General features: G+C 43.5%; 2 protein-coding genes across 2 annotated transcripts in view; both read right to left on the reverse strand.

Moving 5' to 3' along the window:
• Positions 1-332: 332 nt before the first annotated feature.
• LOC139547920 (ADP-ribosylation factor-like protein 14) lies at positions 333-1,589 on the reverse strand. Its single transcript, XM_071357115.1, has 2 exons — positions 1,120-1,589; positions 333-954 (listed from the first exon to the last, which is right to left on the reverse strand). Exons 1-2 carry the CDS (start codon positions 1,432-1,434, stop codon positions 640-642), a joined length of 630 nt encoding a protein of 209 aa, XP_071213216.1. The 5' UTR covers positions 1,435-1,589; the 3' UTR covers positions 333-639.
• A 3,489-nt stretch (positions 1,590-5,078) lies between these two features.
• LOC139547926 (protein phosphatase 1L-like) overlaps positions 5,079-15,105 on the reverse strand; it is a 38,364-nt gene continuing 28,337 nt past the window's right edge. The window contains exons 3-4 of the mRNA XM_071357123.1: positions 9,582-9,743; positions 5,079-6,593 (exon numbers count right to left, since the gene is read on the reverse strand). Coding sequence (XP_071213224.1) covers positions 6,244-6,593; positions 9,582-9,743 — 512 coding nt within the window. The 3' untranslated portion in view covers positions 5,079-6,243. The remainder of the gene's footprint in view (positions 6,594-9,581; positions 9,744-15,105) is intronic.

Below are 15,105 nucleotides of genomic sequence, written 5' to 3' on the forward strand. Positions count from 1 at the left end.
TCCCACACTCTTTTGATATCTCTCAATCAGTGTGATATCTCAATCAGTGTGATATCTCAATCAGTGTATTTGGTATAAGCCTACTACTCCTGTGTCTAAACTTGTAATTTCTAAACTAAAGAAGTCTGTAAATGTTGTATATTGCTCTCTCATTAGGGGTTTGTGATGTTGTTCAGTCCATTTGAATACTTGCATTATTCCCCTGTTTGCTCCAGATAAATTAGTCTACAAAATAACTGTGCAGGCTAAATGCATTGCATCTGATTCTGGTCATGACTATGTAAAATATTCAATAGTTTATATTTCTGCCTTGAAAAGTAACACCTTCAATATCAATGAGTGGTTTTTAATTTATAATAAAAAAATCACAAGGAAATGCAGAAATTCCCATTGTTCAAAAGTGTTTTTGATACATCAATCAACAAACGTGCAAAATGATAGCTTTCGGCGTTAGATACGTTGGGATCTCAAGTTTGTTCTGGAGAGTCTTGTTCCCATATTCAAGAATGAGTGTGTCAGAATGATCCAACACAGGGCATTCTAAATCAGCTATTCTGCTCAAAATAATCCAGAAGAAGAATACAAAATAATCCATGGGAGATTATTACACCCATCGATAGGGTTTTATAATCACTGGTCTTAGCTGCAGCCCAGGCCTTGTGTCTTGGTCATCATCGTAATGGCTTTGGGTTTCAGTTGTTTTACTGTGTTCTTTATATCCGCCTTAGTCTGCTTTAGTGAAGTCTTCAACATATAGGCAACCCTTCTGAAGCCTTCCTCCAGGTCCACACCAGTCCTCCCAGAGCACGGCTGGACAAACCAATCCCTGTTTCCACATACCCTCCTCAGGTCCAACCTGTGGGTGATCTCCTGTGGGCTTGCTGCCCCGGGGAGGTCCTGCTTATTGGCCAGCACCACCAGAGGAAGGCTTTTTAGACTCCCGCTCCTCAGCACCTGTTGTGTGATGTAAAAGATCAGTATACACATTATTATACCCCATAACAACATGGCCTAATATGACAAGAAAGAGATCTGGATATGACCTGTAATTTATTTACATTCATGCATCAGGATAAGGCTGAATTGTATAAAAAAGTTTTATTATGAATAAATAATGACCTGATGGAGCTCTTTCTTTGCCTCATCCAAACGCCTGCGGTCCCAGCTGTCCACCACAAACACCAGGGCCTCCGTGCCTGGGTAGTGGTGCTTCCAGTGGGGCCTCATCCTCTGCTGGCCTCCCACGTCCCACACGGTCAACCCCGGACCCCTCGCCTCCGTCTCCAGCATCTCCACGTTGAAGCCCACGGTGGGCACGGTGATGACAGACTCGTTGTACTTGAGCTTGTAGAGCAGGGTGGACTTCCCCGAGCCGTCCAGGCCCAGCATCACAATCTGAGCCTGATGAGGGTGTTTAGACCCATGCAGTCCCATGCTCAACCCAAACACAGGTCCTGTTGTCTGGAGAAGAAGGCTGGCTTGTGTTGTTGTTGCTGCCTCAGCTCTGTGCAGCAATGCCCTGCCCGCAGTTACTTTGTGCTCTGCTCTGTAAGCTCTGTCTTTTTCTGAGCTCTGGCTGTGATGAATCCCCTCTTATAAAGGCAGGGTGCAAATCAGAATGGCTTATGTACACCAAGGAGGCAGCAAGACCACTCCCCCTGTTGTTGTAAGATGCCCAAGTCATTACGCAGCTTTCGGTAAAGCTTTTTATGTCTCTGGTGATGGTTCAGGTTAGAGCCTCTGTGTCTTATATTACTATTGCACTGCTGAAAGAGTCACCTGCTTCAGACCATCACACTTAGCAGGAAGTCCTTTTTAGGGTGTAGGGGGGTTTGTGTTCCTTCCTGACTGTCTCCTGGAAATGGCGTCAGAGTGACAGTTTTAGACCAGTAGGTCATGGGTACTCAACTGGCCTGTAAGGTTAGTGGGTTACATCATACAGTTATCTTTGAAGTCACAACATGCCAGACCAGCACTCCATCACAACAAAACCATTTGGGAAAGTTGGCTGAGGGTGTAGATTCCAGGCACCATAGCATGAGATAACTTTCATAGTCCCCCATATAAATAGGCCTGTCTATTGTTCAAACATAAACGTCATTATTAGTATCACCAGTATAAATCATATAATAAATCATATATATTTTCAGCTTAGGCTACACCCATTTATCTACACTGAACAAAAATATAAACACAACGTGTAAAGTGCTGGTCCCATGTTTCATGAGCTGAAATAAAAAATCCCCGAAATTTTCCATAAACTTATTTCCCTCAAATTTTGTGCACAAATTTGTTTACATCCCTGTTGGTGAGGATTTTAAGCTTTGTCAAGATAATCCATCCACCTGATAGGTATGTCATATCAAGAAGCTGATTAATAAACAGTGTCATTTTAAACAATAAAAGCACACTCTAAAATGTGCAGTTTTGTCACACAACACAATGCCACAGATGTCTCAAGTTAAGGGAGTGTGCAATTGGCATGCTGACTGCAGGAACGTCCACTAGAGCTGTTGCCAGATAATTAAATGTTAATTTCTCTATCCTAAGCCGACTCCAATGTCGTTTTAAATCATTTGGCAGTACGTCCAACCGGCCTCACAACCGCAGACCACATGTAACCACTCCAGGCCAGGACCTCTACATCTGGCTTTTTCACCTGCAGGATGTCAAGGTGGGGGTGGAGGGGGGTTTGCAGAAGAATATTTCTGTCTGTAATAAAGCCCTTTTGTTGGGAAAACTCATTCTGGTTGGCTGGGCCTTGCTCCCAAGTGGGTGGGCCTATGCCCTCCCAGGCCCATCCATGGCTGTGCCCCTGCCCAGTCATATGAAATCCATAGATTAGGGCCTAATTTATTTATTTCAATTGACCGATTTCCTTACATGAACTGTAACTTAGCAAAATCTTTGAAATTGTTGTTTATATTTTTGTTTAATAAAGATAATGCAATTCAAAAAGTGCTGAAAACAGGGCACGTGAATTGTCAGATCAAAAAACATATCACAATGTATTCTAACAGTTTATTAAAGATTAATAAAACAAATAATTAAGTTCATTAACTACTTATAAATCAATTTAAGTATACCTTAATGTAACGTGTTACCTGGATTTACCCAGTCAACATCTACCACCATGTATCCCATTTACTGTACAAATTCAAAACAAAAATACTGTACAAAACAAGTGCTATTGACAAACCAATCAGTCTTCTTTAGGCCACTCACCAGCACGGTCGTTGAAATATACTGTATCTGCAGTTCTCTCAAACCAATCAAATATAATTTATAAACATCATTTTTTTTCTCCCATGAATGAAGACCAAGAAAGACAATACTATGATCATGAATCCTTTTATTGTTATCTGTTGATTTTATCTTAAAATACACAGATTATTATTTTTATTTTTTTACAGTTTCTTAAATTCAACAAAGACAAATACAAACTCCACATAAACATTCTGTAACATACATTATTTTGGAACTGAAAAAGCACAAACATACTAATCTAGTAAAATACCTCTTTTGTTAATAAACCAAAGAGTTGGTGCATTGCTTTCTTCATTGCAGATGTGGAGGGAGAGGATAACATGGGAACAGAACAGTAACATTCGGAAAGTATTCAGACCCCTTGACTAGTTCCACTTTCTTTTAGGTTACAGCCTTATTCTAAAATTACATTGTTTCCACCCCCCCCCCCTCAAATCTACTCACAATACCTCATAATGACAAAGCAAAAAAGTTTATTAAAAAAAAAAGTGAACATTTATTAAAAATAAAAACTGAAATATCACATTTAGATAAGTATTCAGACCCTATACTCAGTACTTTGTTGAAGCACCTTTGGCAGCGATGACAGCACTGAGTCTTCTTGGTTATGACACTACAAGCTTGGCACACCTGTATTTGGAGAATTTCTCCCATTCTTCTCTACAGATCCTCTCAAGCTCTGTCAGGTTGGATGGGGAGCGTTGCTGATCAGCTATTTTCAGGTCTCTCCAGAGATGTTCGATCGGGTTCAAGTCCGGGCTGGGCCACTCTAGGACATTCAGTGACTTGTCCCGAAGCCACTCCTGCATTGTCTTGGCTGTGTGCTTAGGATTGTTGTCCTGTTGGAAGGTGAACCAGTGGCCTAAGTGTCAGTGACCTGAGGGTTCTTGGTCACCTCCCTGACCAAGGCTCTTCTCCCCCGATCACACAGTTTGGCCTGGCAGTCAGTTCTAGGAAGAGTCTTGGTGGTTTCAAACTTCTTCCATTTAAGAATGATGGAGGCCACTGTGGTCTTGGGGACCTTCAATGCTGCATACATTTTTTGGTACCCTTCTCCAGATCTGTGCCTTGACACAATCCTCTCGGAGCTCTACGGACAGTTCCTTCGACCTCATTGCTTGGTTTTTGCTCTGACAACTGTGGGACCTTATATTGACAGGTGTGTGCCTTTCCAAATCATGTCCAATCAATTGAATTTACCACAGGAGGACTCCAATCAAGTTGTTGAAACATCAAGGATAATCAATGTTAACAGGATGCACCTGAGCTCAATTTCGAGTCTCATAGCACAGGGTCTGAATACTTATGTAAATAAGGTATTTCTGTTTTTGCTTTGTCATTATGGGGTATTGTGTGAGGAATTTTATTTGTTTAATCAATTTTAGAATAAGGCTGTACCGTAACAAATTGTAGAAAAAGTCAAGGAGTCTGAATACTTTCCAAAGGCACTGTATGTACATTCATGTCACACTTCCTTGTCTCATGGAGACATCTGTGATGGTATTCGACACGTGAGATATATCTACATGCGATGTGCATGTTTAACGAACATTACAAACCAAGGAGTTAGTTTTGGCAACAAATTCATGAGGAAATGTATATAAAAAAAATAAGGCAACAGGTAAATATTTCATTCAAAGGCTTCATATTACATTTTGAGTCTGTCAGTTTACAGAAATAAACTTAAAGTAAGCTGTACTATATGACAGACAGTGACAATCCCTGATGTAGAGGGAGCGTGAGTCCATAGAACTAAACCCAACTTCAGAAAGACAATTGGCTGCCAATGATCAGAATAAAGACGTGTCGGGTATTCAAACAGTACAATGCCACCACGCATGTGAAAATTAATTTGTATAATTAATTCAAAAAGACTGGCATAACAATAATAACAGCATGGTGCAAACATTTGTGCAACTAGTGTCAAAGTGCCACTCATTCCTAGATCAGGGTTAACATGGGATTAGAGTTAAAGAAATGTATTCTGGGCCGAGGGACGACCACAGATCGTTGTCGACAGACAGGCATAGATGACATCATTAGTAGTCTGCATGAATGAGGAAAGAAATCTATTATATTTAGTACCAATAAACTACAGAACTTCAAAATACAGTTGCAATTCTCAGTGTAGTCATTTGGGGGTACTCAACTGCAGGTCAAAAATCAACATGGAGCTAGGGAGCCGACAGGTTTAAATGTCTATGGAGCCGACAGACAAGATGGCCAATGTTTAGAACGACAGATCAACGTTAGAAATCAAGGGGTGACAGTGAAGAATCAAACTGAATGTGATTTGACATGATACACTCATGCAGGCAACAACAGTCCGTTGTTTAGGACTGCAGAGCATGCATCTCCTAATGCCATCTTAATCCAATCAGTCACTGTCTGTTTGATTGCTGCCCCCCCCAAGCAAATAGGCCATGCCAGACAAAACAGAAGAGAACACAGTTACGTTTGTCTAGTCTGAGCTGTCTTTAAACAGAAACTATTTTGCCCCTCCGGCTAACCAAACAGGTGTTCAGTTACAGGTGCTCTGATGCATGTAAGCACCAAATCAGATGACATCTGCTGATAAAGGTTTTCTCAGAGATGTACAAATCACTGCAACTTGGTCTCGACTTCAAATTATGTTGATATCTTGGTGTACCTCTTCTGCAAAACAGTAACAGTGACACAGTGTAGGGCCTGGAGGATGACTGCTAAAAAAAACACTAAAAAACATTAATGATACGTTATGTGGATTGAAGAAAATAACTAAACAAGTGACTGTTCGAGAGTGTGAGTGAATTTGTATGTGTACATTTTAGTATTGGCATCGTGGTGGCGAATGGCTCATTTCTGTAAATATCTTCAATACAAACAGTTCTCGCTCCAAAACCTGCCGGCTTGTTTCCTCTTTTCTTTTAAACCTATGCATACACATACATATATTCATATATAATATAGATCTCTCCTTTGGATGTATCAGTAGGTCTACTGCTCTGCGGCCTTGCCACCGGCACCTTTGAACTTGACCACCATGACGGTTATGTTGTCCGGGCACCCGCGGTAGAAAGACTGCAGGACGATGCTCTTGGCGCCAAAGTGGGGTTCGTCGAGGCGCTCTTTGATGAAGCGTACGGCCTCCTCGTTGCTGAACGCGTCCCACAGCCCGTCCGACGCCAGGATCATAAACTCTGGCTGCAGCTTATCTAGGTCAAAGGTCATGATGTCGGGGTTGGGGATGACTACATTCAGGTTCTTCAGAGGGTAGTCGCCCAGCGAACGAGACATTGCCAGGATGCCCTGAACACGCCACGAACCGTTGAAACTGATGAAGCCACCTGGAGGGGGGAGGATGGGGAGAGAAAGGGAGGACAGAGAGGAGAAACCAATGGCTTTTAGTTACAGCAGATGAAGAGATAAAACACATGTGTTCCTAAGACCATGAGCAGATCCATGCATCTTTATCAACTACAGTATGAAGCCATTCAAGTGAAGGGGGGAATAAATGGATCAGCGCACGAAATGTATTTTCTTTGGTATAACATCGTTTCACGGACACAATGGTTTATATTGGACACAGTTCACATACAGTACTGAAGTTCAAAGGTAAAGCAAAAAAATAAACAGTATACACATGAGGTCTGCGCTGCCCTGCCTGTGTGTGTCTCTGTGTGTTTGCATTCTCTCCCACTGCCAGAGCACCGAGCCAGGTTACTAGAGAATTACCCATGAAGAGGAATCAGAGTAACACACTGGATAAAAGGCTTTACTTGGAAGCCATACTCAACGGGAGGGAAACACAGGGTTACCCTTAACTTGAACCTTGCATCATAATAGCTATATAATAACAGTCATAATATTTTATTTAACCTTTATTTAACTAGGCAAGTCAGTTAAGAACAAATTCTTATTTACAATGACAGCCTACCACGGCCAAATCCTAACGACACTGGGTCAATTGTGCGCTGCCCTATGGGACTCCCAATCATGGCTGGTTGTGATACAGCCTGGAATCTAACCAGGGTCTATAATGACGCCTCTAGCACTGAGATGCAGTGCCTTAGACCGCTGCACCACATGGGAGACCCAAGTAATAATAATGACAGAGCAGATGTTGTAAACAGTCATGGAAGCTGGTGTGAACTTATGACCACTGATTTACACTTACTTACTTAGGTCAGTTATTGGAAACTGCTAGCCAACTAGCTTACCCAGTTTGTGTGTCATTTGCGGTCATGACTTATTTGCAGCTCCACTACCGACCTGTAGATGGCGATGGTGAGCTATGGACAGCCACAAATAAAAGTGTGTCCTACTTGATTTGTTACTCAATTACATTAAAACCACTTTCACATGAAGGAGAATATGAAACAGTATAAAATTATAATTACATCACAAGCCAATGGGCTCTGTAGACGTTTTTGGGGTTCTCTTGAGGAGTGCATTCCATTCCTCACTCACTGGCCCCCCTGATCTATATAAAGCTATGATGTCATCAAGGAAACGTTAAGATAATAATCGGAGATCAAGGTCGTGGGAGTAGTCATGGATACTGCTCCTGATATATATATTTTTAATCTTCATTTGGCAGAGGCATGGTTTACCCCTCAGTATAGCTACAATATAACAGCTGAACCAGAGATAGTTGTGTAGCTTCATCTACAGTTAAAACTCGTTTGTCAAACACTCCACAAATTTCTTGTTAACAAACTATAGTTTTGGCAAGTTGGTTAGGACATCTAATTTGTGCATGACAAGTAATTTTTCCAACAATTGTTTACAGACATATTATTTCACATATAATTCACTGTATCACAATTCCAGTGGGTCAGAAGTTTACATACACTAAGTTGACTGTGCCTTTAAACAGCTTGGAAAATTCCAGACAATGATGTCATGGCTTTAGAAGCTTCTTTTAGGCTAATTGACATAATTTGAGTCAATTGGAGGTGTACCTGTGGATGTATTTCAAGGCCTACCTTCAAACCCAGTGCCTCTTTACTTGACATCATAGGAAAATCAAAAGAAATCAGCCACGACCTCAGAAAAAAATGGTAGACCTCCACAAGTCTGGTTCATCCTTGGGAGCAATTTGCAAACACCTGAAGGTACCACGTTCATCTGTACAAACAATAGTACGCAAGTATAAACACCATGGGACCACGCAGCCGTCATACCGCTCAGGAAGGAGACGCGTTCTGTCTCCTAGAGATGAACGTACTTTGGTGCGAAAAGTGCAAATCAATCCCAGAACAACAGCAAAGGACCTTGTGAAGATGCTGGAGGAAACATGTACAAAAGTATCTATATCCACAGTAAAATGAGTCCTATATCGACATAACCTGAAAGGCCGCTCAGCAAGGAAGAAGCCACTGCTCCAAAACTGCCATAAAAAAAGCCAGACTGCGGTTTGCAACTGCACATGGGGACAAAGATCGTACTTTTTGGAGAAATGTCCTCTGGTCTGATGAAACAAAAATAGAACTGTTTGGCCCTAATGACCATCGTTATGTTTGGAGGAAAAAGGGGGATGCTTGCAAGCCGAAGAACACCATCTCAACCGTGAAGCACAGGGGTGGCAGCATCATGTTGTGAGGGTGCTTTGCCGAAGGTGCACTTCACAAAATAGATGGCATCATGAGGGAGGACAATTATGTGGATATATTGAAGCAACATCTCAAGACATCAGTCAGGAAGTTAAAGCTTGGTCGCAAATGGGTCTTCCAAATGGACAATGACCCCAAGCATACTTCCAAAGTTGTTGCAAAATGGCTTAAGGACAAAGTCAAGGTATTGGAGTGGCCATCACAAAGCCCTGACCTCAATCCTATATCAAATTTGTGGGCAGAACTGAAAAAGCGTGTGCGAGCAAGAGGCCTACAACCCTGACTAAGTTACTACAGCTCTGTCAGGAGGAGTGGGCCAAAATTCACCCAACTTATTGTGGGAAGCTTGTGGAAGGCTACCCGAAACGTTTGACCCAAGTTAAACAATTTAAAGGCAATGCTACCAAATACGAATTGAGTGTATGTAAACTTCTGACCCAGTGGGAATGTGATGAAAGAAATAAAAGCTGAAATAAGTCATTCTCTCTACTATTATTCTCACATTTCACATTCTTAAAATAAAGTGGTGATCCTACCTGACCTAAGACAGGGAATTTTTACTAAGACTAAATGTCAGGAATTGTGAAAAACTGAGTTTAAATGTATTTGGCTAAGGTGTATGTAAACTTCCGACTTCAACTGTATAAATGTTTAAGATTAGAGCTAGTGGTGGAGAGAACTGATCCTAAACCAGTTATTAAGGCATATCGTTTTGCTCACCAGCCTTCTTGATCCTCTTGCGTTCTTTGAGCTGGTAGGGCTTGTGATCATGTGACAGGGCGATGGCATTGCCATCTTTGTCACAGAGCACTCCGCGCGAGTCGCCAACGTTCGCCACCGTCAACTCTTTATCAGACAGCAGGGCCACCAGACATGTGGTACCTGAGAGAGAGAGGACGGGGAGGAGAAAGATGAATAGAACCATGTTAGTCTTGAATAGAACTTGAACATCCTATTGCCAAAGTCACTGTATAGTAGGGGAGGTACTTCCGCTCTAATCAGTGACTTTAGTTCAACAATCAAATACAAGGGAGGAGCGAAAACTCGCAGACACTCAGCCCTCCGTGGAATGACTTCGACACATGCGCTATAGCGTGCGCTTGCACAAACAAACCCTCTCCAACAACACACAGCCACAGCCCTCTCCAACAACACACAGCCACAGCCCTTTGAAAACAGCACTTCAAAAAGTTGTCCTCTTATGGTTGTTTTCTTCTCCCTTTCCCTTCTTTGTTTGGTTTCCCAGTCTCTGGGCTGAGACTGAAGCCCATTGTCTGAGATCCAAAGCCCTGCAGTGAGAACATACCAGTCTGTTTGACCATCTGTCTGTTTGCACACCACACAACCCAGAACAGGGTATAGGGGGGGATGGGGACATCTGACTGGACCACCCCAAGGAGGAGAGATGCTTTGGGACTGGCAGGTAGAGGGAGTGAGGGGAGGTCCATTTCATTGACTGAACCTGCCTTCAGTTTCAACCCTGCGCCTACATTGCATGTCTACACTTGTGATGTGATTGTGATTTTCCATTGCAGGAATTGGGTTATACTCTGTCGTTTCAGGGCTTAGTGAGGATATTAAACAGGTCCAGCTCCCTGGTGATGTGTTTTTTACATTCGCTTCAATCATTTAGAGGCAAAGACGCACCGAGCCGCCTGAAGCTGATCAAGAAATAATGTAGGAAGAGAGAAAAATGGGGGGAGTGAGAGATGCAGAGCACGTGATTATGAATAAAAGGGGAAAGAGGAGGAGAGAAGTCGAGGGCGAGTGAAGGGAAAATGAGATTACTTCTCAGCAGGACAGGGATTTTATTATTCCCATTTATAGCTTTGGATGAGGGAAAAATGACAAAACAAACAGAAAACGGAGCCAGACAGAGAGGCAAGAGGAGAGAAAGAGAGGATGGGGCAGACAGCGGGAAAGTGGGGGTAGAGAGAAAGTGGAAACAAGGTGGGAGATAGAATGGCTAACTTTTGTGTTCACTCTCCTATCTTTTCATCTCTGTGTGTGTCTAATCCTCTCCTGCTCTGGTCGACAACTGGCACCTCTCTGTGCCATGCCGTCCAGCTAATTATTTCTTAATCGGGTTCCCGTTGTGATGGAGAAAATGGGCTGCACTGCCCTGCAAGCGCACCCTTCCCCAATTAGTTTCACAGAGCCGCACACACACATACCTCTCCTTTTCCAATTAAACCATCATCCTAGCACACACATACCACTATCTGATTAGCTCAACTTTGCCCTGTGCACATCCACAAATCCAATTAAACCTAGCATACCTACATAGACTGACTTCTCCAAATTAGCCTAGCATACCTGCGCTAGTTCACTTCTTCAATTAGCCAAGGATACCTACAGATTGACTTCTTTTTTTTGATTTTTGTCTGTGACAAGTGTGACAAGTGGGGGCTCGTCCGGGATAGTAGTTAACTTGGGTTAGTTTAGTTCAGATTACCAAATTTTTTTGTTTGAGGGGATGTTTTGGTTTGGCCAATTTTGTAGAAGAGAGCGTTGAGAGCCATGTGTTCTTTTGGTTCAGTTAGCTTGGTAGCTAAGCAATTCACTCTGTGTTTTTCTGGGTTTTGTTCAGGTGGGAGTCCTCTCCTGTTCAGGCTTATCAGCGAGTGTCAATAGGAGGCTTGTGGTGTTTTTGTTTTAGGTGGCAGTGAACGTGGGTAGAGCATCCCTTTCCCTTTTCCCCTACATCGGCTCGGGAGCACCTCCGTGGTTATGGGTGGGCCACCAGTTTCTGGTTGTCTTTTCCACTCCACTGGTTTTGTGTGCATAAAACCCCACTTGTCACAGGCCGGCTCATAGCCTGTGACAAAAATGAGGGGACACGAACAACAGGTATAGGCCAATTTAAAAGGTTCTTTATTCTAAACAAAACTATTAACTTTAAACAAAGAAAAAGGAATGAGGTGTGGAAGTGTCATAATGTAAGGTGTATGTAAAGTGCATGGATGCGGGAATCTGCGTGTGTGAACATGACTGAGTGAAAACTATGCAAAACTACAAAGCAACAAACAAAACAGGATCATACCTGGAGGAGCAGAGAAAGAGAGAGAGAGATAATTAGTGAAGCAGTTTTATACCCTGAGCCCAGGTGGCTCCAATCACTAACGACCCTCCTCTGCCTGCCTCTCTTCTTCAATTAGCTAGGCTCTACCCTGTTCCGCTCTCTTTTTGCTGAGCATTAGGCATGGCCTGGGCACGTCAAATTCTCCAATTAGCCTACTTTAGTGTGTGCACATGTCCATGCCATTGTCTACCTACTTTCTAAAAAATAAAAAAATAAAAACATCTACTACCCAGTCCAAAAGAAATGGCTTCCACGTATATCCTGTGCTGGTCTAGATATCAGCTTTTCCCTATTAACCCCAGGTCCTGACTACAAAAAGAGTAGTAGTCCTCTTAGACATACCAGGCCAAAGAAATGTTAAATAAATAACTCACTGTAATAAAAGACGGTTTGAATAGACTTAGCTCTTGGCCATTTCAGAGGCCTCTCACTCACTTCTTTCTCTTTTTCCTTCTATTGTTCCCAGATAAACAATGGATGGATGGATGAAAGGAGCAAGGGATACATCTGATAGGAGGTTGTCCTGGGGACTCTGCTCGCCCTGATAACAACAAAAGCTCAAAGCTTCAGTCCCTAAATGATCTACCCGCTCAATCAGATATAAGGACAACAATCAAAAACAATTACCAGTCCAACTGATCCCCCGCCCCAAGACTCAGGGAGGCAGTTGGGCAGAAAACTCAGAGCCAATTCAATACATGGCTGACTAATGCTTTGCAACACAAAAGCAGGATTTTTTTTTTTTAATGTAGCGTAGCTTTATGGTAAGTTTATCTTTGGGCTCAATCTTAATCATTCTTACTGTCATCCAAACAAAGGGATGAGTGAAATACAGGGGGATAATGAACATAATGGGGCTAGGAGGGAAACCTCAGTCTGGGAATCAACAGGGCATCTTGCTTTGGAGGGAAAGGAGAGAGGGAGGGATGGGAGAGAGGGAGGGATGGATGGGAGAGGGGGAGAGAGGGGTGGGTGAGAAGGGGTGGAGGGGTGGGAGGGATGGGAGAGAGGGAGGGAGGGGTGGGAGAGAGGAAGGGGTGGGGGGAGAGGAAGGGGTGGGGGGGAGGAAGGGGTGGGGGGAGGAGGAAGGGGTGGGGGGGAAGAGGAAGGGGTGGGGGGGGGAGGGATGGGAGAGAGGAAGAGGTGGGGGGGGAGGAGGAAGGGGTGGGGGGGAGGAGGAAGGGGTGGGGGGGAGGAGGAAGGGGTGGGGGGGAGGAGGAAGGGGTGGGGGGGAGGAGGAAGGGGTGGGGGGTGGGAGGGATGGGAGAGAGGGAGGGAGGGGTGGGAGAGATGGCAGAGCAGAAGGAAGATGGGACTTGTGGGTAGGCTAGTTTTGCCTTCTCCACTAGACCCTGAGTGACGCAGATCACACAATAGATTTCTATCAGCATCTGGGATTTCTGCAGAGAGTAGGAGGTCAAAAGGGAGGTGAGTGGTCCCGTGTGGCTCAGTTGGTAGAGCATGGCGCTTGCAATGCCAAGGTTGTGGGTTCGATTCCCACAGGGGACCAATATGAAAATGTATGTAGTCACTACTGTAAGTGGCTCTGGATAAGAGCCTCTGCTAAATGACTAACATGTAAATGACTAACAGAGGTAGTGCCTTCACTAAGTGGGCACGTCGCAGGAGGAGTAACCTAAAAGTCAACTGTCGCGCCCAGACCGGGAGTTAGCATGTTATTGTCTCGGGTACAACACTGGTTCTACTTTTACAATCATGGTGTCACATGACCTCCAGTAGAATGTGACTGACAGCTTGAAAGGCCTTTTCATACCAGCCATGCATTCAATTACACACTCATCCGAGTCACAAGGTTCTGTGCTGTGAATAAACTACTATAGTGGACTCCAAGTTGTATAAACATCAAGGATGATCAACGAAAACAAGATGCAACTGAGCTCAATTGAGTCTCATAGCAAAGGGTCTACTTATGTAAATAAGGTATGTTTTTTTTAGTTGTAATAAATGTGCAAACATTTCTAAAAACCTGTTTTAACTTTGTCATTATGGCATATTGTGTGTAGATTGAGGGGGGGGAAATTATTTAATCCATTTTAGAATAAGGCTGTAACGTAACAAAATGTGGAAAAAGTGGAGGGGTCTGAATACTTTCCGAATGCTCTGTACAGTGCCTTCAGAAATTATTCACACCCCTTGACTTTTTCCGCATTTTGTTGTGTTACAGCCTGATTTTAAAATGTATGAAATTGAGATTGTGTGTCACTGGCCTACACACACACAATACCCCATAATATAAAAAGTGGAAATATGTGTTTGGACATTTTTTTAAATTACTTAAAAATGAAAAGCCTAAATATGTCCAGGAATACAAATTTGTTAATAAGTTGCATGGACTCACTCTGTGAGCAATAATAGTGTTTAATATGATTTTTGATTGACTACCTCATCTACCGCACTACCTCACCGTACGCACTACCCTATGTAGTGCCTTGCGGTTGGAGGCCGAGCTGTTGCCATACCAGGCGGTGATGCAACCAGTCAGGATGCTCTCAATGGTGCAGCTGTATAACTTTGAGGATCTGAGGACCCATGCCAAATATTTGGGAATAGTTTTGTCGTGCCCGACTGACTGTCTGTTTGGATGACTGTGTTTTTGGACCATGATAATTTGTTGGTGATGTTGACACCAAGGAACTTGAAGCTTTCAACCTACTCCACTACAGCCCTGTCGATGAGAATGGGGGCGTGCTCGGCCCATCTTTTCCTGTAGTCCACGATCATCTCCTGTCGTCTTGATCACATTGAGGGACAGGTTGTTATCCTGGCACCACACTGCCAGGTCTCTGACCTCCTCCCTATAGGCTGTCTCATCGTTGTCGGTGGTTAGGCCTACCACTGTTGTGTCATTGGCAAACTTAATGATGGTGTAGGAGTCGTGCTTGGCCATGCAGTCATAAGTGACAGGGAGTACAGGAGGGGACTGAGCACGCACCCCTGAGGGGCCCCCGTGTTGAGGATCAGCGTGGTGGATGTGTGGCTACTTACCCTTACCACCTGGGGACGGCCCGTGAGAAAGTCCAGGATCCAGTTGCAGAGGGAGGTGTTTAGTCCCAGGGTACTTAGCTTAGTGATGAGCTTTGAGGGCACTATGATGTTGAACGCTGAGCTGTAGTCAATGAATAGCATTCTCACATAGGTGTT

This window comes from Salvelinus alpinus, chromosome 21 (genome assembly GCF_045679555.1).
Source record: "Salvelinus alpinus chromosome 21, SLU_Salpinus.1, whole genome shotgun sequence".
Classification (NCBI taxonomy): domain Eukaryota; kingdom Metazoa; phylum Chordata; class Actinopteri; order Salmoniformes; family Salmonidae; genus Salvelinus; species Salvelinus alpinus.